At 54.4% G+C, this 25,675-nt stretch overlaps 2 protein-coding genes across 27 annotated transcripts in view; both read right to left on the reverse strand.

The window, feature by feature from the left end:
- Positions 1-421: 421 nt before the first annotated feature.
- Positions 422-11,832, reverse strand: ILKAP (ILK associated serine/threonine phosphatase). 2 transcript variants are annotated; one of them, XM_071437190.1, is made up of 12 exons: positions 11,677-11,832; positions 11,035-11,100; positions 10,581-10,637; positions 9,698-9,823; positions 8,739-8,865; positions 7,834-7,940; positions 7,276-7,369; positions 5,432-5,519; positions 4,108-4,229; positions 2,302-2,421; positions 960-1,041; positions 422-672 (listed from the first exon to the last, which is right to left on the reverse strand). In XM_071437190.1, the coding sequence occupies exons 1-12, from the start codon at positions 11,717-11,719 to the stop codon at positions 532-534; spliced, it is 1,173 nt and encodes a 390-aa protein (XP_071293291.1). In that variant the 5' UTR covers positions 11,720-11,832; the 3' UTR covers positions 422-531. The 2 variants fall into 2 exon arrangements, with proteins under 2 accessions (XP_071293291.1, XP_071293292.1); XM_071437191.1 differs by lacking the exon at positions 11,035-11,100 and having other exon boundaries at positions 11,677-11,809.
- Positions 11,833-12,116: 284 nt separating this feature from the next.
- KIF1A (kinesin family member 1A) overlaps positions 12,117-25,675 on the reverse strand; it is a 42,825-nt gene continuing 29,266 nt past the window's right edge. For 8 of the 25 annotated variants that reach the window (XM_071437208.1, XM_071437203.1, XM_071437201.1 and 5 more), the window contains 19 exons: positions 25,313-25,431; positions 25,111-25,166; positions 24,397-24,505; positions 24,226-24,292; positions 24,052-24,136; positions 23,618-23,723; positions 21,618-21,644; positions 20,152-20,175; positions 18,619-18,733; positions 18,249-18,382; positions 18,050-18,111; positions 17,794-17,939; positions 17,330-17,542; positions 17,106-17,183; positions 16,707-16,831; positions 16,433-16,579; positions 16,142-16,334; positions 15,948-16,066; positions 12,117-14,916 (listed from right to left, as the gene is read on the reverse strand). In XM_071437208.1, coding sequence (XP_071293309.1) covers positions 14,874-14,916; positions 15,948-16,066; positions 16,142-16,334; positions 16,433-16,579; positions 16,707-16,831; positions 17,106-17,183; positions 17,330-17,542; positions 17,794-17,939; positions 18,050-18,111; positions 18,249-18,382; positions 18,619-18,733; positions 20,152-20,175; positions 21,618-21,644; positions 23,618-23,723; positions 24,052-24,136; positions 24,226-24,292; positions 24,397-24,505; positions 25,111-25,166; positions 25,313-25,431 — 1,968 coding nt within the window. In that variant the 3' untranslated portion in view covers positions 12,117-14,873. The remainder of the gene's footprint in view (positions 14,917-15,947; positions 16,067-16,141; positions 16,335-16,432; positions 16,580-16,706; positions 16,832-17,105; positions 17,184-17,329; positions 17,543-17,793; positions 17,940-18,049; positions 18,112-18,248; positions 18,383-18,618; positions 18,734-20,151; positions 20,176-21,617; positions 21,645-23,617; positions 23,724-24,051; positions 24,137-24,225; positions 24,293-24,396; positions 24,506-25,110; positions 25,167-25,312; positions 25,432-25,675) is intronic. The other 17 variants (XM_071437204.1, XM_071437199.1, XM_071437221.1 and 14 more) reach the window with 3 other exon arrangements.

Raw genomic sequence — 25,675 nt, forward strand, 5'->3', positions numbered from 1 at the left:
GTGCTGTGCTCTAGAGTGACGGCAGCTGTCAGACACATTTTCTGAAAAATCCTTTCCTTAGGATTTTTCCTCCTGAGAAGCTGAGAGGCCTCAGGAATGACATGTAAACAATGGTTATCTGCTGCTGTGGAATGCAACAGGTGGGTCTGGGATTGGTCTCATGGGGTTGTTTCTAATTAATGGCCAATCACAGTCAGCTGGCTCAGACAGAGAGTCTGGGACAGCTGCCTTTGTTTTCATTCTGCCCTTTCTATTCTTAGCTTAGCCAGCCTTCTGAGGAGAACCTTTTCTTCTATTCTTTGAGTATAGTTTTAATATAATATAGATCATAAAATAATAAATCAAGCCTTCTGAAACATGGGGTCAGGATAAGGAAAGAGACGAGGATCTAAGACCCCTGCGAACACCGTCACAATCAAGCTATTAGAAAAAACCCCATCTTTATTTACACTGGAGAGCACCCAGCAGGAGCCAGGCTCCTGCAGGCACACATGCATGCCCACAGAGCTCTCCCCTGGCTGAGCAGGTGCCTCAGTGCTCGATGCGCACCAGCATGACGGTGACGTTGTCGGCCGAGCCGCGCTGCACGGCCTTGCTGGCCAGCCTGTTACACGCGGCCTCGTAGCGAGCGTCGGCCTCCAGCCTCCCTTCTCTCATCTGGATATTCTTATCCTGTTGGGACAGAGCAATCTCACTGCTCCCAGCAAAGGTGGGATGTTGTATTGTGTTCTTATATGTTTTACTTGCATTAAGTTGTACTTTGGTTTATCCCAGTTTCCCCCCTGTTATAATGGTTCTGCCCCTGCTGCCGCCTGCGACAGTGGGGTTGTGTTTTCCAAACACTGGGAAGCAAAACAAATGCAGACAGCCTAGGGGATACCTAGAGGACACTCTGGCAGAAGCTCATTTTGTGCCCTCTGCAGTGACAAACCCAGCCCCCCCATGCCACTTCTCCTCACCTCCAGGCAGGACACAATGAAGTTCACAGCTTCTTCTGGTGTAAAGACTTTAAAGAGGCCATCACATGCTATCAGAATGAACCTGGAAATCAAGTGGAGACAGATTCCAAGGCTGAATTTTTGGCTTCTCAACCACAACAAAATCACTCCAATCTATTTTATGAACATCCACACTTGGATCCAAAGGGAAGATGCTGTAAAAGCTCATCTGAAAATCCCTTGGGACCTACTATTCATGGCAATTCAAAATACAGGGCAAAGAGCCAGGCAACTAATGCAAGACCTTGATCAGGACATCCTGGCTGTGCTACAACACTGGCAAGATCATGTATGATCCTGGTCAAATGCTCCATTGTTTTTCTAAGAACTGCTTCTTTCCTTTGAGTCCTTTTCATTCATGTATTATCCCTGTGAAGCAGCTAATGCAAGGAAATAGAGAAACAAAGATGAATCCCTCATGTACATCACTTTACATTTCTACACTCCTGAGGTATGTGGTAATTTAAATATGAAAATTCAAAAGAAAAACACATGACACAACTGTGATCAGAAAACTCTGACACAAAATACTGCCACAGGCTGCAGAAGGTTGAGGAGATACAAAGCCCAAGGCAAGGGCAGCACCCCCCTTAGGATGGGGAGGCAGCCTGCTGTGCACTCCCTGCCTCCACAGGGAATTGTATTAACCAGGAGCCCTAACCTGAGTCCCCAGGGCAAGGAAAACTTCAACAAACCCACAGAAGTGGTCAGTCTGCACATGCCTCTGAAGACATCATTTCAGTGCATGATACTCAAGAGTATCTTTAGAAATATTTTAGTGGATCACTTGATATGGAACTCTAATCCCAGAAAAAGCAGCAGTACTGGGTTACACTCACCTCTGAGAGTCTGCAGGGCCATACTGACACAAAAGCTCACTGCAATTTGTTGTTGCCAATCATATCATGGAAAAGTATCTCAAATCTTCAAATATCACAGCTGAATGCAAAAGTCCTTATTGGCACCACAGCTGCTAAAAACAACTCCTGGACAGAATGGAGACCCAAGAACTCAAGCCTCAACTACCTGCTTGAACACTGATTTGTGAACTTAATCAGAGCACAGAGGACATCTAAGGCCTGTGTATGCTATTGCTATGAGGCTGGTTCCTCCAAGAGGAGCCTTCCCAGCATCTTGGCAGAGCAGCAGATTATCCCACTGTTGTAATAAGGAACAGAAGCAGAGAGACAGCAGCAGTAAGAGCATCCTCTAATTCTGGGGGGATCGGTCTGAAGTGCCTTGGCTCTCACAGCAGAGCAAACAGGGCTGGGACAGACTGCCCCTGTGCAAGGGCACACGTTACCTGTCATTGTGTGTGAGCTGGCAGCGTTTGATGTCTGGCACAGAGATGACACCGCAGCGCTTGTACTGGCCATCCCCAATGGAGCGGGACACCTCCAGCACTCCCAGCACTCTCCCGTCCCTGCACGAGGAAAGAAAGCACTCAGAGCCTCCCCAGTGTGCATTTCACTGCACTGCCTGCTGGGCACATCGAGCACCCATCTGCTTGTACAGACAATGACCCACTTCCCCAGCAAGCTCAAATCTTCCCTTTAAAGTCCCCTTCCCTTTCTGTATGTTTGTGTGAAGCTCTGGGAAACAAGTGAGGAGGAAATGAAGTCAGGAGACTTCAAGGCTGTTTTCTGTCACCCTGCCCTAACTCAAAGCCTGCTTAGCCTAGCAAACTGGGGCAGTAAAATTATATGTGAGCTGAACTCCCAGTGACATAGTTTGAATAGAGATTATTTTTTGGCAAGATATCCAGCAAACTGCTCTTCACTAGAAGCAGAGTGGCAGAGACAAGAGGTCTGAGTCAGCAGCCCCTCCTGTGTCCTGTCTGAGGACACCAACCCCTACAGACTGGCCCAGCTGCAGGCAGTTCCCAGGAGTGAGAAACACAACATGCTCCTGATCACTTGGCCTTTAGTAACCACTGATTGCAGCAAGCAGTCTCTGTGAAACCTGCATTACAACACCCCTTAGGAAACACCTCAAGCTTTTCTAACTAACAAAGCTCCCTAGGAAACAGCTTCCCACACTTCACCTTTCTAACCATAAAACATCTTCTCCCCAAAAAGGCTCTTCTGTGCCCTCTGAGAATACACAAAGCTCATTCATCTCATAGTCCAAGCAGCCCCACTTGAGATAAAAGCAAGAAGCAAGGCATGTCACAGAGAAGAGATCTGACACTCACACACTTTGTGGCTTATCTCCTGGGCCCAAAATACTGAAGTGCAAGCAGTGGGAGAGGCTCCCAGGCAGTCAGGGATCAGTTCTTAAAGGAGCTAACAGACACTGGGCCATCTCTTTGCCATGTGCAAAGAGAGATCAGTGCTGAGTTAAGTGGCAGCATGTGCTCCCCAGAGATAAGGGGAACAAAGCGCTCCAGACACGGCAGCACAACAGAACTGAGCCCACCCCTCTCCAGCCTGGGTGCATTTTGCTTCCACAGGCATGAAGATACTTCACCTCCACTGAATCCTTTCTTTGTGAAGATGCCACTAAATCAAGAAACAGCCCCCAAAGAAGAGAGAGAACCTAGCCACAGAAATAAGACTCAGCTGTTGTGTTTGGCACCCGCTCCCCAAACAGCCATGAACTCCTTTTTGCACGGGAACATTAAGATAATCACATTTTGGCTCCAGAAAACTCCCTCCTAATGCACAGAGCCTCAGTGTATACAGTAACCCCAGGGGAGCAACACCAATGGACATTGAGGGCTTTTTGTGCTCTCTCAAACCATGCCCCCTATCACAGGACGAGGACAGAGGAGTCATGCTGCAAGGAAATGAATTCTGTTCAGCACCACAGAGTGCAGAAAGCACTTCCTCAACAATCCAATCCAGCTCTGTAGGCCCAAACCTGTAGGTCAAGCTTAAGCCTGCCTATGCTGGTATCCCACTGCCAGGCCCTCACATGGCACCTGCCCTGGCCATCCTAAGGCTCTGGGAACCACCAACCAGCCCCAGTAACTGAATCCTTACAGGCCTCAAGCAGCAACACATTCTCTCATCCTGCATACTGGGCTCAGGAAGCTTCAAAACCTCAGTGCTCAGGCCCCAAATCAGGCTGGGGTTTGGATCAGCTCATTCACACCTCAGGCACTCACCTGACGTTTCCCCCAGCTTTCTGTATCCGCATCCTCTCCTCGTACTGGGTGGGGTTGTGCTCCTTGCTGAGGCTCAGGGCCGTGTGCTTCTGGCTCTCCTCATTGTAGCGACACAGAATCGCCTGTGCTGACAAAAAACCACCATCAAACAACAGCCCAGCTGCAGCACAGCTTCTGGAGACAGCCCCAAACTGCACTGAATGGTGCCACATCAGGCCAGGGACTGGTGGCCAGGGCTGACTCCCAGGGCTCATTGCTAGGCAGGAGGTGCTGCTCTGTGCTTTGATCAGTGATCTGGATGCAAATGTCAAATGCAGCATTACCAAGTTTGCTGGTGATACCACACTGGGAGTGCTGTGGGCTCTCTGGAGGGAGGAGAGGCCTTGCAGAGGGCTCTGCACAGATGCACCACAGGGCAATGCCAGTGGCACAGAACTGCTGAGTCCAAGCGCTGGGCTCTGCACTCAGGGGGAGCAAGGCTGGGCACGAGGCTGAGCTGGGAGGGGAGAGGCTGGGGAGCAGCCCCTGGAAGGGTCTGGGGGTGCTGGGGCAGCAGCTCAGCAGGAGCCATGGCCAGGAGGGCAGGTGGCATCCTGGGGACACTGACACAGGACAGGGCATGGCCTGGCTGTGCTCAGCTCTGGGCAGCCTCACCCAGAGAGCTCCAGGGTCAGGGATGGGGGAAGGGGCTCGAGTGTGCCCAGGAGAACCAGGCTGGGGCTGGGAGGTGTGACCTGGGAGGAGGCTGAGGGCTCTGGCTTTGTCTGCTTTGGAGAGAAGGAGACTGAGGCACAGCCCCATCCCCTCTGCAGCTTCCTGAGGAGGGGGCACGGAGAGGGAAGTGCTGATCTCATGGGAATGCTGCTCTCAAAGCAGGGCCAGGGAGGTTCAGGCTGGGCATTAGGAAGTGTTTCTCTATAGAGCAATAATCAAACACTGCACCAGGCTCCCTGGAGAGATGGTTGATGCCCCAGACTGTCTGTGCTCAAGAGGCATTTGAGCAGTGGTGTAACTTTAGGGCAGCCCTGAACTGGTCAAGCAGTTGGACCAGATGGTTGTCATGGGGCCCTTCCAACTGAAATATTCAAAGATTCTCTTCTTGATACTGTGAGATATTTAGCACCACCAAGAGAGAACCTTCACACACCACTGCATTACACTATGGGAGACAACACAGAAGTACTCTGAACCCACCCAAAGCAAGATGCTTTGTAGGAACAGTTGAGTAGCTCATGACAACTCAGACAACCCAAACAAACTAACAAAAAACCCACAAAGCTCTGGGCAGAATAAAGATGCCACCAGTGGTCTCCATTCTGCTTACCCGGCTGTCCCCGAGGTTGGCTATGTAGAGAATATTGTCAACAGCCAGGACACAAGTAGCTGTGGAGCCATCCTTCCACGCTGGCTTCCTGAAGGGAACAAAAATGGGATTACTAAAGGGGAAAAACAACACTTAAGAAGTTACAGAGTGTTCCTGGGGACTCAAAGCAGTGTCCTGTGCCAACACAGCAATCAGGTGGCACAAGCCCACAGCAGCTGCCTGCCAGCAGCTCAGGTTGGTGACAAACACCAAACTGGACAGGGACAGAGGAACTACACAGGCTGCAGATTTCTGAATGCACAGCCCATGCCCAGCTGGTGCAAATACTGCCAACCACAGCTCCCATACCAACTCTTCCTCACACCCAGCTCCCAGGAAACCTCATGTGTGAGCAGAGCAGGCTCAGCCCTGATGGCTGCCCAAAAGCTACAGCATCACAAGCAAACAAAACCCCCACACTCCTCCTTGGGAAGCTTCTTTGCACCAAAACTCTGAAGCAGAAATTCCTTCTTTTTTGCTTACATTCTCCTCCTTTTCTCACAGTATCCCTGCTCCACCTCAGCCCTCACCACCCCACCTCAGCAGCAGCACCACCACCCCTTCAGTTGCTCTCCTCCTGTTTCACTTCCTGTAGTTAAGCTTTTATCTCTAGAGCTCGAGGTAAAATGAGAAGCATTTCTTAGATTACAGCTGCCATACTAGTCCTGTCCACAAAAAGCTTGGCTATGATGCCATACTTCATTGAGAGACTAATTTCTAGACATATTTCACCCAGTTTTTCCTTACTTTGAAAGTGTGCCTGCATGAACATGATTCATTTCACCATCAATACAGCTATTGCTAGCAATCCTTTGTCATAAGTCATGCTTCTGACCAGGGGCTGGTTTGAGAAGGACACTACTGATAGTTCTTGAGAGACTCAAGAAAGCATCCTCCTTGTGCCTGGTCAAACCTGTTGTTTTGATTCAGCTTAAGAGACTGAGCCAGTTTGCAATTTACTTAAAATTGGAAGTTTTCAGGGAATCAAATGCATCAACAGTGTCTCCAGCTGTGAGAGAGGGGTCATTGTGAAATAGTAACAATAAAAATCCCAAACCAAATGTTTGTGAAGGACTGGTAACAAAGTGACTGTGTTTGAAATGCAATCTGTATCTTCCCTAGTCCACACTAGGGACACACATTCGGTGTGTCAGTTCAGCAGAGACTGAGAGAAGGGTGCTTGGCACTCCACACCCAGCTGCAAGGCAGGCTGGCATTTACCCCACACAGGGACATTCTTCATAACATCTCTGTTTTCTCAAGAAGAAAGCAAGATTTAAATTTACATTGAGAGATGTAGGTCTTTCAACACAGGGCATGAAAAGCTACCTCAGGGATGTTTCCAGCCTGACAAGCAGAGCTCTAAAGAAAGCTGAGTGGCCTCTACAGAGCCCCTCCTGCCACACACTGAAGCCATCAACACAGAGACCCCACTCAGGCAGCACAGGACAAATCCCTTCAGCAACATGGCAAGTCTCTAAAAAGAAATCAAGCAATCCTGATAAGGATTGTCCCTGTTAAGGACAGAGGTGGTCCTTGGACCTGTTTTGCTTCCTTCCTTTGCAGAAACATTTTATTCTAAGGGATCCTATAGACCACTGGCCATAGAGTAAGAGTGGAACATGCCATGATCTAGTTCTAGCCAGCACTCAGCTGGCAGAGGCACAGCCTGGCACAGGGGAGCTGTGTGGAGTTTTGCCAAAGCACAGGAATGACACAAGGAAGGTTTCCTCTGCCCTGCTCACAGCTCAGACCTCAGAGATGCACACTAAGAAATACAATTAGCAGAAAGCATTTGCACTTACTGGCTGGATGCCTGCTTTAGAAACTCCTCATCTGTGTGTTTGAAGGTGTCCAAAAGGCATCTCTTCACAGTTTTTTCCACGCTGGCTACCTCACCTGTCAGACAAAACAGCATCTAAGCTCCAAGTAAAACATATCTGATCTATCCTAGTCTGTCCCTTTGCTCATCCAACATTCAGTCAGGCAGTGCATCTCTTGGACTCTGCAGAGCAGCTGGGGCAAATCCTGGGCTTACCCTACCAGAAATCCATGCAGTAGGGTATGTGGAGTTTATGACATAAATCTCTCCACCACAGGAGGATTTTCATATTTGATGTGGTACTGCCAAAACTGGCAACAGCACATCCCACACTTGTTTAGTGAGTCACAGCTGGCTACTTGCACCCTTGTGCCAAAAAGGCTTCCAGCCCTCTTTCCCAGCAGACACAGCAGTCTTGCAAGCCCTCTGGTAATAAGGGATGGGTACTGTAGGACTACACCCAAACAGATCAGCCTCCCTACCCACTGCCAAGACAGAAAAGGTGATGGTTGTCATACAGCCATTATTCCACTCCTCTCACCTTTAGGAAATTTCTTTATCAGGTTTTGGTGCAGATTCTGTGCTGCAAATTTGGAGGCTCGCACTCCGCCGTGGCCATCAAAAACAGCGAAGTATGAGACACGTGTGCTGTGGGGGAACAAAAGGCAGCAGGAGGAGGCTGAGAAAGGCCACAGGCCAGGGAATGGCAACAAGAACATCCCTCTCCAAACTACCCTGCCCTGTGTCAGCCACTCCAGAAATCCTGCACTCCAAGGCACAAAAGGCAGCAGGTCTCTGAGCTCATATATTCAGCATTTACATGGTTTATGTGTTCTAGCACTGAACTGAGAACTTTCTTGTAATTTTCCACTTCTCAAGAAAATGAAGGGCTAAAGGGTTTACAGACCTCAACTTGGCATAAAAGCAAATAAACATTTTACCTCAAGGACACTGCAACTCTCCAGCATTACAGACATCAGTTTAGCCAATCCTACAGCACCTTCCATGCCTAAGCTTGTTCCAACTATGCTACAGACAAAAAACTTGGATCTCTCAAAACACAATCCTCTTGGGACAGTACTAGTTCAGAAGCTAAATCCAGTATCAAGGTGATGCTCGAGAACATTCTTTTCATTTTACATACCCACCTACATTTGGGTAATAGAGGATCAACATCCAGATTTATCAGGCCCTCATGGTGCTCATAAAGTCAGTGACTGAATCCACTAAGCACCCCTCAAAGGAAGGTGTTTGTACACAGCAGCCCTGTGAATTGCCTGGGAACACCCCAGGTCTCCCATAACAAGCCCAAACCATGCACCACAAGAGAGGCAGACAAGAGCATCAGCTGTTGAAAACAAAAAGGATCATCCCCTGGGCTTAGCTGAAGCAAGCTGGGGCTCCCTCAGCCCCAGGATGGCTGTTCTGGCAGCTGGGCCCACTCACATTTGGGAGGGCAGAGGCCGGCACTCCTCGGTGATGTCGTTTAAGATGACGTGTGCATCCTGCATGTCTTCCCTCTCACCTTTTCTCTCTGCCACGTAACCCTTCAGGCCAAGAATGCCCACTGATCCTAAAGGGGAACAAAGCAGACACACACATGCAAATCAAACTCCTCTGTCTCCTCAGCTCAGGCTAAAAACCACAAAGGGCAGTGCAGGTGCAGCCCTTGTCCTGCAACAAAACCTCTGCTGCTGAGCAGGCCATGTTCCCTTTGTAACATGGGCTTTTATGTGCCCCCAAGGTCAGCAGCTCTAAAAGCAGCCTGCCCTCATTTTGGCAGGCAGCTGTAGCCAAGCAGGACTGCTGGGCATTGGACAGGACTCTAAAACAGGAGCAGGGGACAGGGTGGGCAGGGGAGGCACGGGGCTGAACCTGCAGCTTAATAAAGCCCAGCTTTAGAGAGTGCACTAAGGACAGGAAATCCAGGTCTGATGCTCCCAGGACACGTCCTTTCCTTTGTACCCCTGAACACATCTCACTCCCAAAGCTGCAACACAGCACACACAGGCACTGGAGGCACAAAGGCCCTGTCTGTAACAAGCCTGTCTGTCCCCCTCTCTGGCATCCTTAGCAGCCAGCAGAGATTTGGGGATGTGGCAGAAGAAAATGGTGTGGATCCAGCGTTACAGAGGTTCCACACCAATCCCCCTCTTGGCAGCACAAGCACTCATCTTGCTGAGGGCCTGCTGCCCAGCAGGGACAGAAACAAGGCCCAGGTGAAGGAGACAGACAGAGCCAGGAAGCTCAAGGAGCTGCCACAGACCCCTGCAGCAGTTTGTTTCCTACAAGAGACTGAAAAGGCAAGCAGACTGAAGAACCAAAGCTTAGCTTTGTTCTGGACTTACTCAGCCCAACGCCAAAAGTACAAATTGAGTACATTTGTTTTCAAACTGTCTGAAAACCTTTACAAACTTTCTTTTCCACAAGTTCTTCCCTGCCATTCTTCTCTTCCTCCTCCTCCAAGGACTTTCTCTTCTGTCCTTTCTCTTGGCTCTCTGCTGATGAGACTTGCTTAGTAGCACTGGAGGCTGAAAGAAAGCAAAAATGCAGGTGGCTCAAGTGTTCCAGGACTGTTTTTCTTGCATAAATTCAGCAGCAAGTCCTTTTATACCAAAGCACACTCAGGAGTGCAGGCTCACACACACAGCATTAAGTGACCACAGTTACTATGAACAACACACAGGTTTTATTCCTTAGCTACCAGGTTTGTTTTTTTCTTTTTGCAGTTAATTGCTCAGGAAGTTAATGCTACAGGCTAGAACATTTCTATATTATTATTATTATTTTCCTCTCTGATCTCTGCCCACAACAATGCAGAGGAACTTATTACTCTGAACATGCATATTTTTTAGAAGGTTCAGAAGAAGGCTACAAATTAAAGCTAGCAAGCAAAAACCTGATGTCAGAACTGTGCCTTTTTCCTTCTGGAGATTGAGGCTCCTATGGGCATAGTGAATTATCTCAGCTCCTCCCAGGTGACAGCAAGCACATGGCTGCATGCACAAAGCCCTCCAGAGCAGCAGCCAGGGCAGTGGCTGCACCAGGGCACTTCCCCCCCAAAGCAGGGAGCTTTCAGACAGACAACCATGGTCCCCAAAAGACAGGAACGTACATCTGGGAACAGGCCTATTTTTAAGATTCAGAATCCTGATTTAAACAATTGGGCCACAAATTGCCAATCTGGACTGGAGGAATAAGCACCAGGGTAACTTGCTATGTGTCCAACACACCAGGCTGCACTCTGGGCTTTTCCCAGAGAGGCTGATGAGGGACACAGCTCCTTACCTGGGTCACCACTGCTGGCTGGTGGGAGACCATCGAAGAGCAAAGAGCCTTCTTTTCCTGGAGCACAAGAAGAAGACAAAAACAATTAAATACATTTGTTCCTTTCATGGAATAATGCTTTGCCTATGTCTCTCCTGAGGTGAAGAAATGAGGTCAGTTTACCAAAGAGAGCCAAATTTCTACTTCCATTATGAGTTGGGTAAATCCAGACTTTGCATTTGCTCCAGGGAACATTTTTTAAGGAATGTTTCATAGAATATATGTGGAACATCTATAACACCCTGGTTACAAAAAATCCAAACAGGATGCAGCTGGTCTGCATGCCAGCACTGATAACTCTACTGTCTTTATTCTGCCTAACAAAGAACAGGATTCACACACATTTCATCTGAAAGAGATGCTGATGCAGGAAACACGGAAAACCAAACTAATGGTAGGAACAGAACACCCATACCTGAGTCAGCACTGCTGGATGGTGGGAGATCATCAAACAGCAGAGGCCCTTTTTGGGCATCTTTCCCTGCAAGGCACCAGGGCAGAGTAAGGAACCAGTGCAGGCACTCCTGGGGGAGCTGCTCTGAAAGGACTGTCCCCAGGCCAGCACACGTGTGGTAAACCAGGACAGCCTTACTTCCATCTGTAATTTTAGCAGCTGCTACACAAGCAAAATAACCACCTGCCTGGGGCTGAGATGAATTTTTGTCTTGAGAACAGGCTTTTGGGGTTTGTTTTTTGCTAGCAATGCCCTAAGCACAGCAGCACAGTGAGAGGCAAGACTCCAACATGGTCTAAACCGCGGGGAGCTGCAGTTCATACAGAACATGCAAAACCACGGTATAAACTGCAGCGGGGGGAGTCCCAGGGAAAACAAAACCACAAAACCCACCAAACCCAGCATTTTCTCCAGCGATTTTTAACCCGTCCCCTCACGCTCCCCCTCGCCCCTCAAGCTCCCCGTGGCGGCGGCCTGGCAGCGCGCGGAGCCACGCTGCCCACGGCCGAGCTGCAGCAGGCCCGCGGCCCCTCAGGCGAGCCCACGGGCCGCGGCCGGGCAGGCCCGACGGACCGCGCGGGCCCGAGCGGGTCGCGGCCTCACCCGCGGCGGCCCCGGGCTCGGGCAGGTCCCCGAACAGGTCCATGGCCGCCGCTCGCTGCCGCCCGCCCGCCGCCGGCCCAACCCGCACCCGCGGCGGGCCGGAAACGGGCCCGCGCCCCGCCGGCAGCGGAAACACCGCGCCGCCCCGCCCACAGCGGCACGTGCCCGCCGTCTGCACCAATCGCAAGCGGGATCGCGCTGTCCGTCAGCGCCGTCGCCCCGCCCCTTGTCCCGCCGTGTTGAGCACGCCCGCGAGGGGGCGCCCCCTCAGTGGCGCTGCCCGCCCTCAGCTCCGCTCCCCTCAGTCCCGCTGCTGCCATCAGCGCCGCTCGCCTCATTGCCGCTGCCCCCGGCGCCGCTCCCGCCCCCCTCAGCGCCGCTGCCGCCCCGTCCCTGCCGCTGCCCCGCCAGCCCCGGAGAGCACGCTCAGCGCACGGGAATTGCGTTAAATGCGACATTTATTTCAGAACCGAACAAGCCTCACGTGCGCACGGACGGCCAGGACCCGCAGTACCGCCCCCCTGGCACACGGCAGGGAGCGCCGGCGGGAACCGGAGGGCGGGGAGCGCGGCCTCCATCCTTCCCTGGCCCCGGCCCGCCCACCGATGCCCGCCTGCCTTCCGTGCCACCCGCTGCCCTGTGCAGTTTCCCTTCCCGCTGGGCTTTCGTCGTGCTTGAAGCTCCGGTGTGCATTCCTTGCCGAGGGGATGGGGCCAGGGCCGTGCCGAGGAGCGGTCAGAGCGCTGCTGTGAGATGGCAGGCGGCCCGTGTGCCGCATCCAGCGGGCAGCTCTGAGTCCCTCGGCTCCCACCTCCAGCCGAGCCGTCTGCTCTGCAGGTTTGCTGGCCTCAGGCATGGCTCGGCTCTGGCTGGAGGGTGCCCTTCAGCTGGCTGCGTCTTGTCTGTGGCACAGGCAGCACCACACGGCCCTGGCCAGTGAACCTGTGTCTGGTCCCTGACAGACACTGGTCCCGTCTCTGCCAGAAGCTGCCTCCATTCTGGAGGAGCCTCCCCTCAGGAACTCCCTGTTTCTCTACCCTGAGCCTCTTACAGTGACATTTGGGATGGTACTAACTAGTCCTTGCTCAGAGCACGGGAACCAGGATGTTGCAGCCTGGGCCCCTGCATTGCCCCAGCTCAGCCTCTCTGTGCCTCCAGGCTGGCACCTCTTCATACAGAAAGGGCACGAGTCAGCCTTCAGGTCTAAAAGGATCACAGAGGGGAAAATAGCCCAGTTTGCTGGGGAGGTTGTCCTGGGCAGGGGAGCTGGGCTGAGAGGAGCAGCCCCACTGCAGATTTGGGCTGTAGTAATGGGGTGAGATGCCCAAGGAGCTGTGGCAAGGCCAGGCAGAACCAGCATGTGCTGAAGAAGAATCCCCAAACTCTTTCTGTCACCTGAAACCCAAGCTAAAGGGTGCCTGATATGCAGCAAGGGGGCCAGTGCAAGCCTCTACTCCTCTGCCACGTCCCTGCCTATCCGTGCCCCCACAACACGAGTGTAACAAGAAGACAGCACCACGTCCCACACACACACACACACACACACACACACACACACACACACCCCACAGACAGTGCAGGGAGGTGTGGCAGAGCCAAGGCGCAGCCGTGCTGGACAAGAGACAGCAGAGCTGGGGGGATGCTGAGGAGATGCACAGAGGAAGATGCTCAGCTTCCAGCACGGAGCAGTGCCAGCTGCTGCTGGCCACTTGGGAAGCCCTGAACAAAAACATCTAGTCATGGGTGAGAGATGGGAGAAGAGAGAGAGCTGCTGCTGGAGGAGGTGGGAAGCAGTGATGGCTGGAGGAAGAAGGTCTTTTCAGCAAAAACACCTTCTGTGCAGGAAGCCTCCAGATTAACATGCTGATGGAGGCAGGGTGGGGGGAGGTGGGTGCTCGCTTCTGCAGCAGAGGAAGAGTGAGAAAACACCAGCTACAACAGAAAAAAAGAAGCCCCATCCCCACCCTGACACCCTTTGATCTGCTTTGAGTTTGTCATCCTGCTGGGAGAAGAAGGGATGTGCAAACCCTTTTGGGAAAGGGCAAGAAGAATCCTGTAGGGTGGGATAGTCATTCCTAGTCGTGGCTCCTGGGGAATTTTCCTATTCCACCTGGACCTCCACACTCCCTGCAGGGTTGGGATCCTTGGCATCCTGCCCTAAGAGTGGGAAATCCCTTTGGATGAGACATCTGGGGGTCCCAGGCTGGGATAGGGGAGGTGGCCCAAGTGCTTTGTGTAGGAAAGGGTAGCCCGGCATGGGGTGACAGACAGAGCCATACCCAGAGCTCTCCTTTTCCCTCCAGTAGGACCAAGCTCCAAAGTGCAGTGACCCACCTGCAGGGACAGGGTGCCCTGGCCAGCTGAGACTCTGGGCTCCTCCCTTCCAGAGGTAGATGGGACAGGTAGGAATTGCCTTCTTTGGGAAGACATGGTGGGCTGTCTGGCCACTGCTCAGGGGAAAAGTAGTTTAAGCTGTAGGGGAAGGCAAAGCAAATATTTGGGGAAGGTCATCGAGTGAGGGTGAGAGCTGCACTGCTGCCAGGCACAAGCCAGGGGTGTCCTGGGAAGGCATCTCTGGAACCCAGGCCCAGCACCAAGGCTCTCCCCTGCCTGGGGGAGGCATTGGCTGGGGGCCAGGACTCAACTTCGGGGATTTTTGTGATGTAAATAGAAATAAATACTTTATAAATATAATCTTAAAGTACTGACACCTGATCTTACTCTGCTGTCTCTTGCAGAAACACCGGTAAATTAGGGAAACCCCACATCTAAATTACCACTTTCCCTTTGCCTGAGGGCAATTCCTCCTGCTCTCCCAGCTCTGAGCTTTGCTGCATTCCCATCTCTCTAGATCAAAGACCAGCTTTTAGCCAAAACCACCTTTCTCACTCCCTCCCCTCTGATAGGGACCTTTTTTGGAGCGTTAGATGGTGTGATATGAAGGTCACCCATGGAGGGACAGGCAGAAGATGGCACGTGCACAAGGAATCCTGCCCAGGCGGGTCCAGGCTTTTGCAGCTACAAACAGAAGTGAGTTTCCCCTGTGAAGCTGTGAATCAAGACAGATCCTTCCATGGAGCAGAGAGCTGGGGCAGCAGATGGTGTGAAAGATCAGATATTAACATGGGGAGTCTTCAGACAGAATCAGCTATCTTGATCCTGTTGGCAGACGGATGAGGTGGAGGGTATTTTTCAGGTTAGATTCTCATCTGGGCTGTTCTCCTTCTGGACAGCTTGGATCTGATTTGGAAAACAAGGGACAAAAGATGTTAAAAAATGTGGACAAGGAGAGGTGTGGACTCCCAGGTTCAGCGTCCTGCATCCAGGCTGACACTTGAATCCGGACAGCTGGAGGGACATAGAATTAAAGTCTCTTTAGCCAGAGCACACAGATTTGTGTGCATGTATTCCCATTCCTCTAGTCCTGCCGCTTGAGGTGATCTCAAGAAGTCCATGGGATGGTCTTGTTGAGGAATGAAAGTATTTAGTGCAGGTAGTTTGGTGTGCAGCTGCGATTTGAGCTGCAGGGGGCCAGCCTGAGGCCAGAGCCTGTGAACTGCCCATCGTTTGCATAACAAAGGGCACAGGGACCTGCGGCACGGCCAGGTGAAGGACACAGGGACAGTGCCCTTAGACTGAGAGGGTCAAAGCCTTTCCTTTGTTCAGGGTCCTTTCTCAGAGGCACCCAGCTCCGGCTGTTATTTTGTTATTGCACCATGATTAAATTATTTTAAGGATCGAGATGTCTGAGACTCTGCAGTGGGAAACCTGTGACTGAGGCAGTTAGCAAACCTTATCTGAGTGTGTGTGTGGTGAGTGTAGAAGTCAAGCAAGGAACCACCTGCTGTGAAGGAGCCTCAGTCCCAGCTCAGGTGGTTCCTGTGTGACTTCCAGAGTGGCTCCGGGATGGTGAGACTGGAAAGTTTCCTTAACAAAAACTCAAAAGACTCAAAAACTCTGTAGGATGGTCTCAAAAACAGTGACAGGCCAGAGGCTCTGCCACCAGGCATAGATGCTGCTTTGAGCTCAGCACAACAATGCCTCTGTACCACCTGGAATCTGGCTCTAGACTGAAGCATTTAAATGTGGATGAGCTGAATTCAAAATTAATCTGGTCCAAGTTCTGCCAGCTGAAAGCCTGTCCTGGCACAGGTCTGCACAGGAGATGCTCCCCACACCTGGCTGGGGCAGTAGCAGGAAAGCACTGGGAGCCTGCAGCCCCCCCAGCAATGGCTTCTGTGCATCCCCCTTCCCCCAGGTGCCCCTGGTACCTTATGGATCCAGCCAGGAGAGGGTTGAAAGCGTAGAGCCAGTCGTGCATGTCCTTGTCACTGCTCGCCTGCAGCAGGATGCCCCGGTGCTCGGTGCACACCGCAAACGTGTTCGGGGTCTGCGGGGGGAGAGCCAGAGCTTAGTGCTTCCCTCAGTGGGGTGTGCAGAGTGGGGCTGGCTCCCAGTGCCCTACCTTGAGCATGGCCTGCTGGTCCTCACTGTACTCCACCTGGGCCTTGGAGAGGTTCAGTATGGCCCTCTCCACCGCGTCCTTGTCCGAGTTGTAGATGTAGACGTACGGACGCCGGACCACCACGAAGCGTTTCACCCACCCATTGGTGTGAGGCTCCAGGAAGTGCAGGTAGCCCTTTTTGGAGACGATGGGACTGCAGAAGGGGTGGGATACAGACCATGAGGAGGTGGCAGTGGTAGGGCATGGCCCCCCTGGCCATAGGTGTTCCCCTTGCTGGCTGCTTGCTCCTACCTGACTCGAATCTCCTGGATGTCGGGCACCAGCAACCGCTGCGGCTCCTTCTCCTCCTCGGGCCGGCGGGCTGGGGACTTCTTCTGCTCTCCTTCTATCACAGGCTCCAGATCGGGGCTCTCTGCCCTGGAGGAAACCTGGGGGGGTCTGGGGAAGGAGGAGAGGATGGAATGTAGGAAGAGTGATGGCTAGGGAACATCCACAGACAAGGACCATGTGATCCCAGTGATACAGCTTGGGATATGTCACCAGAACCTCCCAGCCAGCTTCTCACCTGACCTCCATGGCATTGTAACATCCTTCCACCAGTGATGGGCAGGTTGAGGAGGGGGTGAGAGTGGTGACCCCAAGAGCTGGCATGGAAGGGTCTCTCATCAAGGTCACAGACATTTCAGACAGCTGTGAAGTAATGGAGGTGTGAACTAGAGTTTCTGTGCAAAGCCAGGCACGTGCAGAGGACCAGGCTCCTGCTCATACAGGGAGAAGCAAGAATCCTGGCTGGCAGGATCCCCTCCTGGCATAGTCCTGAGAGCCACCAGTTCTGGGAAAAACCAGAGCAAGCAGGGGGAGCAGACACCCCAGGGAAGGCATGACTTGTGCCATAGTGCCCATCTGGCCCCCACCCAGGCACACATCCCTCCCTGGCCCCAGTAGGCCAGGGGCAGAGCAGTACCTTGCTCTCACTGGCGCTGATGCAGACGTGGCTGTGGCTGTACTCCCTGTTGAAGGTGTGCGTGAGCAGGCGCAAGCACTGCAGAGAGGAGGAGGACAGTGGGGCAGGAGGAACATTCCACCTCTCACTCTTCTTTGGCTTCCTCCCACCACAACCCTCAGCCACCCTGTGGAAGCCACTTCCTGGCTTCATCCCAGCAAGCTGGGTTTGCTGTAGTATGGTACCTTCACAGCCAGCTCCTTCTGCCTCTCGCTGGGGGTCTCAGGGGGAGAGGTGCGGCTTTCAGGTGCTCCATCAGCAGAGAGTGGGGAGGAGATGCAGGAGGTGCTTCGGGACTCAGAATCCTCACTGGAGCAGGGGGACAGCGTCTCCATGCCCAGGCGCTGGGTCGTCTCCAGCTTCTCACGCAGTAACAGGTAGTGTCTTGTCTTCTCCACCTGGGCACAGACACCCAGGCTCAGGGGTGGCCCTTTCCCCCACACCCAGGCCCCCTTAACCCCATTTACTCATTAGCTTTGGATCTGCTGGCACCTGGCTAGCAGCAATGCACAGGAGTACTGGCAGCACAGCCCCATTCCTGCCTCCTCCCACAACCAAGGCAGCCGTGCCATCCGGGGTGGAGAATCCCCCCAGCGCCAGTGAACTGTGAATTGCACTATTCCAGCCCATTTCTAGCCCGGACTCTCACTTCTTGCAGCAGGCTGAGTTTCTCCAGCTCCCACTGATGGTCAAGGATGAGGCTGTCACTGCGGGGCCGCCAGCCAGCCAGGTTCTCCTCTCCCCGGACGTAGGCTACAGAGGTGTCCAGCACACGCCGGCGCCTTCTCTGCATGCCTGTGGGCACAGATACACAGCTGGGGGGACAGACACACAGCCCCTAACCCGAAGGCCTGGCTGTGCCTCCCAGTCCCAGCTGAACACCTGGGCAGAGGCGTGGCACCCACCTGGGCTGCCGGCATCAGCCACACGGCACAGGCTGAGCTCGTAGACTCCTGTCACACGGTTGCTGTGAGCAAAGAGAGGTGAGGCATTACTGGCTTTGTCCCATCCCCACACCCCAGGTTTTTTTAGCCAGGCTGCTGGGATGCCCTAGAAGAGCTCCAGTTGATGGCTCTCCTGTCCCCAACAGGAGCATCCTGGTACCTCTCAGAAGCCCGCAGGCTGCCGCTGCCAAAAAGATTGCGGATGGAGCGTGAGGCGGGAAGTTTGGCATCCCGGGAGTAGAAAACCATGCAGAAGTCTTTGGTGATGACGGCGGGCTGAGTGCAGTTCTCCATCTGCAATAGGGCAGAGGGAGGCATCAAAGGTGCTGCAGGGTGGCAGCCCAGAATGTCTCTCCCTCCCCTGTGCCCAGCAGGTTCCAGTCCCAGGATCCCACATGGCCCCCACACACCAAGTCAAACCCTACACCCCATAAGCAGTAGCTAAGGAAGGGCTCACGCTGGCTGCACCCCAACAGCAGGGGAAACACCAGACTTTGTTGATGTATAGTGACCCCAAGCAAGGTCCTTGCCTCGATGTAAGCTGACAGGGTGATGTAGATCTTCTCCCGGTAAGGGGTGACACGGTTGAGCAGCAGCGAGTTGTGCATGGAGCTATCCCACGCCGCCTCAAACTGGTAGAAAGTCCTGCCAAAAAAACCCAGCAGGTCCAGTAAAACAACCTCCCTGGAACCCCTGGCAGGCGAGCAAAGAGATGTCATTGTCCCCCCCACAGCGCTGCAGCAGGCCTGCAAGGACACACAGACATGCATGCGCAGTGGGGACAGATGGGGACAGCCACTCCAGAGGACACAGGCTCAAGGCAAAGGGCACAAGGCATGGTGGGAAGGGGACACGGCACCCTTGAAATGGCCAATGGACCGGGGTTCTGGGGAGGCGGGACCGCGGGGGAGTGGGGGCTCAGATGGGGAGCAGGCAAGGCAGAGCAGGCTAGGAAGGCAAAGGAGGGCGAAGGAGGGTTCATGCCCCACCCCTGTGTTCAGAGCAGGGGCTGCCACCCCCAGTGCACCCGGGCCAGTCCCCAGCATCCAGCCTGGGACACAGCACCTCCCAGTCCCTGCCAGGAGCGGCTGTTGCCATTTGGGTGATGATGGCCAGAAGGGAAAGGAGGGAGGATGCTCAGCACTGGGGATGTGCTGCCAGCCCACCTCTGGGAGCACAGCCCCCCCAGCAGCCAGGTCCCCTTCCCCAGGGCTGCCCCTGTCTGCCAGCCCTGGGCCCCAGTGAGAAGCTGAGGATTATGATTTGGTGGCCGGCCCCTGTCAGGCTGTCTCCCCTGGCTCTTGCTCTACCCTCATTGCCAGCCCCATTCCCACTCTGCTGCCTCAGGCCCCTTTGCTGTGTTTTCCATGGCTCCTAGGCTGGGAGAAGGAGCAGGGGACACCTGGTCCCACTCACCCATGCCTACAGGATCCCGGAGAGGATGACACAGCTCACCCAGATCAAGAGTGGCATCTGCCCTCCTTGGGTTGAGCAACTGATGGTGAGGAAGCAGGAGGTGGCTCTGGTGAGAGAGCATGGGGGATCCCCATTTCACCCCCTGCACCACTCCTGGGCTCCCTCCCGGATCAGCCTTGCCTTTATGGTACACCCACTCCCCAAAACCGCCCAGAGCTGCTGCGGCCCTGGCTCCCGCCTGAGCATCCTCAGGAAGCTGTGGTTCAGCCATATCTCAATGAGAACACTTCAGCACGTCCCTGAAGCAGCATCCAGATGGCTGAGGAGCAATTTTAACAAGAGCCAGGGCAGCCAGCGGGAGTAGGGAGAGGTTCTCAACTGCAATTTCCCCCATGTTGGAAGAAGAGGGAGAGTGACGCTTTCAGAAGGTGTATAAAACACATAACCCCACCGGTGTGAGACACAGCCAAGGCGAAGGATTGCTTTGCAGACACAGGTTGCTTAAGAAAAGAGTGCTCCCCGAGGAGGAGGAGGAGGAGAAGAGGAGCCTCAGGGGAGGGGAGAAAGAGCAAAAAGCAAAGGGAGGAGGCAAAGGGGAAGAAGAGAAAAGCAGGAGGGACCAGACCGAGCAGGTGCGCGTGAAATACCTAGTGTCATTTCCCAGCGAAATGCTATAAGTGGAAGGTGACCCAAGGACAAACACACACATGTACACACACAGAAAAACGACAGGTCAGAAGAGCCCCTCTTGAAGGGACTCACACATAATAGCACTGCTGGCCACAGGAGCTCCAGCCTAGCTGAACCCAAAGTGGGAACCAAAAGGAGCTCAGTGAGGGCAGACAGAGGCTTGCCGGCCTGGGTGAAAACCCTCTGCCTCCCACTTTCCTCATGGTCCAGCAGCTGGGGAGGAAGCACATGTGCTCCCTATGCCCTTAACTCTGCCCTTGTGCCATCCCAGGGCAAGGAGCTCCCACCCAGCGCAGTCCCCTGGGACAGTGCCAGCTGAGGGGATGAGATTTCCCACTGCCACTCACACAGCAGGTGACTCCTTGGCCCATCCCCTGGTCCACAAGGAAAGCATCACTGTGATGAGAGACCACAGGCAGTGCCAGTGTGAACCCACCTCTCTTGTGGTGGGGGGCTGGATCAATGCTGTACCCACTTTCCTGCACCCTGGGAGGGGACAGAATGCTGCTGCAGGGACAGCTCTGCCCTCAGACATCTCTGAACATGACCAGATTTGAGTTGCTGTAGAGAGGACAACCTTCAGGCACAGAGGTATGTGCCAGGACTCAAGACACTCCATCCCTTGTCTCCTAGGAACGTGCCCCTCTTCTTCTGCCACAGGCCACAGTCGTGGCCCCCTGCCCTGAGGCCTCACCAACGCTCCCATCCAGAGGCTGGTGGCACACCCACAAATCTGGCACCTCTCACGCATATGCCAGGCTCACCCAGTGGTCCCAGCTGCAGCCTGCAGTCCCCAAACAGCCCCTTTACACAGGGGTACAACAGTCTGTGCCACGTGTGCACCCACTGTCACACCTGCACACAGACACATGCTCCAGTATGCTGCGCCTACACACACAGGACATCCTGCACAGGGTGGGCAGCTGCTGCCACACCAACTGCACTGCTGCCAACTGCACTGCTGCCAGCGTCACCAGGTGCCCAGGACAGGGCAGGACTAGCCCCAAAACTTCCACTGTCCTCACCAGCCCTGCAGCTACTCCAAGCAATACCAGGGGCTGAGCTGGGGCTGGGGTGGGAGACAATGGAGGGTCCGGCACGCTCGGTGCCAGGTGCCAGAAAAGATGGGAGAGTAGCAAAGTCCAAAAGCAAGAATAAAACCCAAATCAGGCAATGGAGACGCAGGCGTGCGAGGGGGAGCGGCAGCCAGCCAGAGCGTGGCCCACACCAACAGCAAAAGGGGTCGAGTGAGCAAGAGGTGCCAGCACAGTGGGGAGGAGGGATGGGGCATGTGAAGGGATGAGGGGCCGGATGTCCAAGTGCTGCCTCTGGCGGGAGTGAGCGTGCCGAGGCAAGGGGGTAGAAAGAAAGAAAGGAGAGAAGAAGGAGGGGTGGAAAAAAAACCAATGGAAACAAATAATACCTAGGCATATCCGAATCAAGAAACTGCCTGCGAAAACACAAAACAATCACATGGTTAGTGTGGGCTCAGATGGGCAGTAGCAGCTGAGGGAAGCGAGGGGGGACACCAGGCGCTGCCCCCCGCGCCTCCGCCCTGGGCGCTCGATGCGGGGATGGATGGTGCTGAGGAGAGAGCTGAACCACTCTCCCAGCCTCTTCCTGAGGGGCTCCAGGGCGCTGGGGAGGCTGCAGAGGGGAAGCCAGGGCTGCTCCAGGCAATGGAGGCTGCGTGGCACAAGGCAGCAAAGCGGGGAGCGCAAGCGGCTGGGAGGAGGGTGAAGTGGGCGCTGGCTCTGCTCTCTGCCTGCCTTCTGCCTGTCCTCACAGCTGCAGGGTGAAGCATGCATGTCTGCATGTGGAGTGGAAGTGGGGGGCACTGCAGCTAGCGCCCTGCAGGCAGCTGGCCACCCCCTCCTCCCCCTGCCTCGCCACGGGCAGGCTCCATGGAATAGATATGGGACAGATATGACATGAGCACCAGTCTGTGCCCCCAAATGGGCCCCCAGTCTCCACGCTTCTCTCCACACCCCAAGTATCCCCCCAGCCCAAGCTGTGTCCCCTTGTCCTGCAGGACTCACAGGGTGGAAGGCAGAGCAGGAGGCACATCCCTCCTGCCAGGCTACCTTAGGCACACTGAAGATCCCATATGGCTGCATCTGGGACCAGACAATCCAACAGATGAGGAGCTGACAAAAAATTGTGCAGCCCCAAGAGCCCACAGGTGCCACAGCACCCAGCTCCCAGCAAAAAAACCACCACTGCTCCACTGGGCTGGGCTCTCCTCATCTGACCATTCCCATCTGGTCTCCTTCTGTATCCCCAAGGCTGTGACAAAGTCTCCTGGTCTGACACTTGCACGCGTGCTGAGCCCAGGACTCGCCTCTGCTGCTCAGACACTCTGTGCTAGTTGCTCTGCCAGGTCCAGGAGCTGCCCTGAGAGTGCTTAGGGTACCAAATCCTATCCAGACCCCCACCATTCCCCCAAAACCACCCTGCCTGGAGACAGGCCTCCTTGGGACAGTGGTGATCACAAAGCAGATGAAGGAAAAAGTGGTCCCCATTTCTCTCCAGGTTGTTCCTACACCAGTGACCACAACGCACACAGCCACGGACCAGTCCTGCTGCTCCCAGTGCTGGCAGCGACCATCCCTGTCTTGTCACAGCTGCCTGCATGCACACATCCTGGCCAGAGACCCCCACCAGTCCCCCGAGTTCCACCAGTAGCCCTGGTGCAGAGGAGAGCTGTGCCCTCCATACCCACGACTCCCCCTGCCACTGCAGGACTCACACAGGGAGATCTTGGAGAAAACAAATCTTCTGGTCCTGCTTCTTTCACACCCTGCCAAACTACAGTGGGGACACCTTTAAGCAACCTGGTCTAGTGGAAGGTGTCCCTGCCCATAGCAGGGGCTTTGGAATGTGATTATCTTTAAAGTCCCTTTCAGCCCAAACCACTCTGGGGTTCTGTGACAGCCCCCTGGGATAGGGAACAACAGATGGTCCCCAGGGTGGCACCATGAACATCCCTGGAGTCACCCACAGTGAGTGGGAATGGCTTTTCTGCATTACTTACACACAGATAGGGATCTGCCATGGGTGCCAAGTGGCCTTTCCAGCAATTTTGCTGGGACACAGGATAAATAGTGTTCCCCTCTAGCCATGGAGCTGGGACATCCTCCTGGCACCAGCACCAACTGCTTCCCTGTGCCAGCCCATCCCAGCCAGCACCAGAGAGCAGAATCCACACACAAATTCCCTTTAGTGCCCTCCCCAGCACAGCAAGGCCCTGGGGAGGAGGAGGAAGGGGGTTGGCAGCCCTGTACCCCAAGACCCCATGCAGCTTCAGAAACACCCTGCCTCAGCAGAAGGGCCAAGAGCCTTCCAGGGGAAAGGGAGGCTGCTACTCAACCCCTCCCTCCCTCACCACAGCAGGGGAAGAGCAAGAAAAAAAGCATCACGCACCGGTCGTCCTGGGAGGGGTGGATGTAGCCGGAGGAGAGGATGTTCAGGGACAGAATGTTGGGGTCGATGAGAGACTCGTCTGCCTCTGGGGTGTTCCTGATCCGACCTGCAAACACACACAGAGTTACCTCTGAGCTGACAGCAGAGGATTCCTGTGAAGGCAGGGGCAGACTGCCTGCCTGCAGCCCCCCCTGGCCATTCAGCACCAGAGATCCTGGTCCAGCTCCTGGACACGGGGACAGGGGCTGAGGTGTACTGCCCATGCAGTGTCCCAGGGTCACCTGCCAGGCAACCACTGCTTTACTATTGCAGGGCAGGAGGGGAGACAAGGCATAAAGCTCCACGTGGGGACATGGGAACGTGGGCAAGAAAGAAGAGGGTGAGTCTGAGAGGATGCCTGGGAGCTCAGTGGGCTGGGGGCTGGTTTGGCTTACCCACAACCAGCTCCCGCACTTCCTTCCAGCGGATGAGGCTGCCTGTTTCATGCACCAGGGTGACACTGATTCTCCTCTGGATGCCCTGAGACCCACGAGGCCAGAGAGAAGGGACAGTAGTTAACACAGGTCCCAGCAGGGGTCAGCTAGGACAGCACCTTGGGCAGAGAGTACCTGGTGAAGGAGGAAGGTCCCATGGCATGGCATGCCTCCACGGTGGTCCACAACAGCAGGGATGTAGCTGGAAGAGAGGATTGCAGCATGAAACAGAATCCTGCCAGCCTGCCCAGAGGTGCTGAGCACTGGGCAAATCCCTCATTGCCTCCCTCTCCCAGCAGGACTTACTCTCCATTGGCCTCCAGCTCACAGATCTCAAAGAAAACCATCAGGTCGTACTTGCACTGGCAGGGGCCAGCACTGGGCCGAGTCATGGTGCTCAGCTTTGTGGCAGGCACTGCAGTGGGGCAGAAAAGACAAAGTGAGAGGTTGAGCCTGCTGCTGGCACTCAGAATGAGGAATATGATGGCAGAGGAAGGGCAGAGCAGGCAAGGACCTCAGGGCATGCATAGAGGCAGCAGCAAGAGCCTCATCCCAGGGAGCTTGCTGATCACTGGCAGTGCTGTCTCCTTTGCCCAGCATGGAGTGTCAGCAACAGACTGGCCTCAGCCATCCCCAGGTGCACACAGTGTGCCTGAACATCCCAAATCACACCGTGCTGCTCCAGGCACTGCTCAGGAACCACCACAGGGAGGCTGCTCCCCCTGAGCTGCTGTTTTGACTGTACAGCCAAACCCCCACAGCTGTGTCTCTCAGCAGCTGTGGGACACTGGGGCTGGGGGGCATCTGAGCAAGGAACCTCCCCCCTGCTGCTCTGCAGGAGGTGAGATGGGGCCTTTCCAACTGGTGAATACTGTGGAAATGGGTGTCTAGGCCTTTTGAGTGCCATGGCCCATAAAAAATAAATTAAATAATACATTTTGTGGTGCCTCTGGGGAAGGAGACACCCACTCAACATGGGAACCATGGGTGGGCACAGGAGTAGGAGGCAGGGTTCCCTACCTGGTTTGGAGAGTGGCATCACACGGGGGAAGTGGCGTCGGGATGGCCTCAGTGGGCTGCAGGCAGAAGCAGCTTGGTTATAGCACCCCCAAAACCAGGCACCCCCAAACCCAGCCAGCCCCCTCTATGCCTTGGGGCCATGCTGGGTCCCCAGGCAGCTCACAGCACAAGCAGGGGCTGGGGGTGGTCCAGATGTGCCCACCTCAGGACATCCTTGCAGAGAGGTGGGAAGGGGTGCTGCTGGTAGTGGCCAAACACCTCGAACACAATTGGCTGGCTCTTGATGTATTCAATGAAAGATTTTGTCACCTCCACAGCGATCTAGAAGAGAAAGAGCTGCTGAGCCACTGACAGGGCAGTTTATCTGGGAAGGGGGATAGAGCCAGCAACAGCCCCTGGGATGTGGGAGGGTGTAAGACTGTCAGTCCCCTGCATCCCTCACCCACTCCTCCCTCTTTCCACCAAGACCATGCAGTGAAATCCCAGCCTTTTCAGGTGGGGCTGGGAGTGGCTTCTGGTGTTTTTCCTGCATGTCCACCACATCTAAGCCTGGCTTAGCTGGGTG

The sequence above is a fragment of the Agelaius tricolor genome, unplaced genomic scaffold, assembly GCF_023055355.1.
Source record: "Agelaius tricolor isolate 1412-34295 unplaced genomic scaffold, bAgeTri1.0.p SCAF_12, whole genome shotgun sequence".
In the NCBI taxonomy this organism is placed as follows: domain Eukaryota; kingdom Metazoa; phylum Chordata; class Aves; order Passeriformes; family Icteridae; genus Agelaius; species Agelaius tricolor.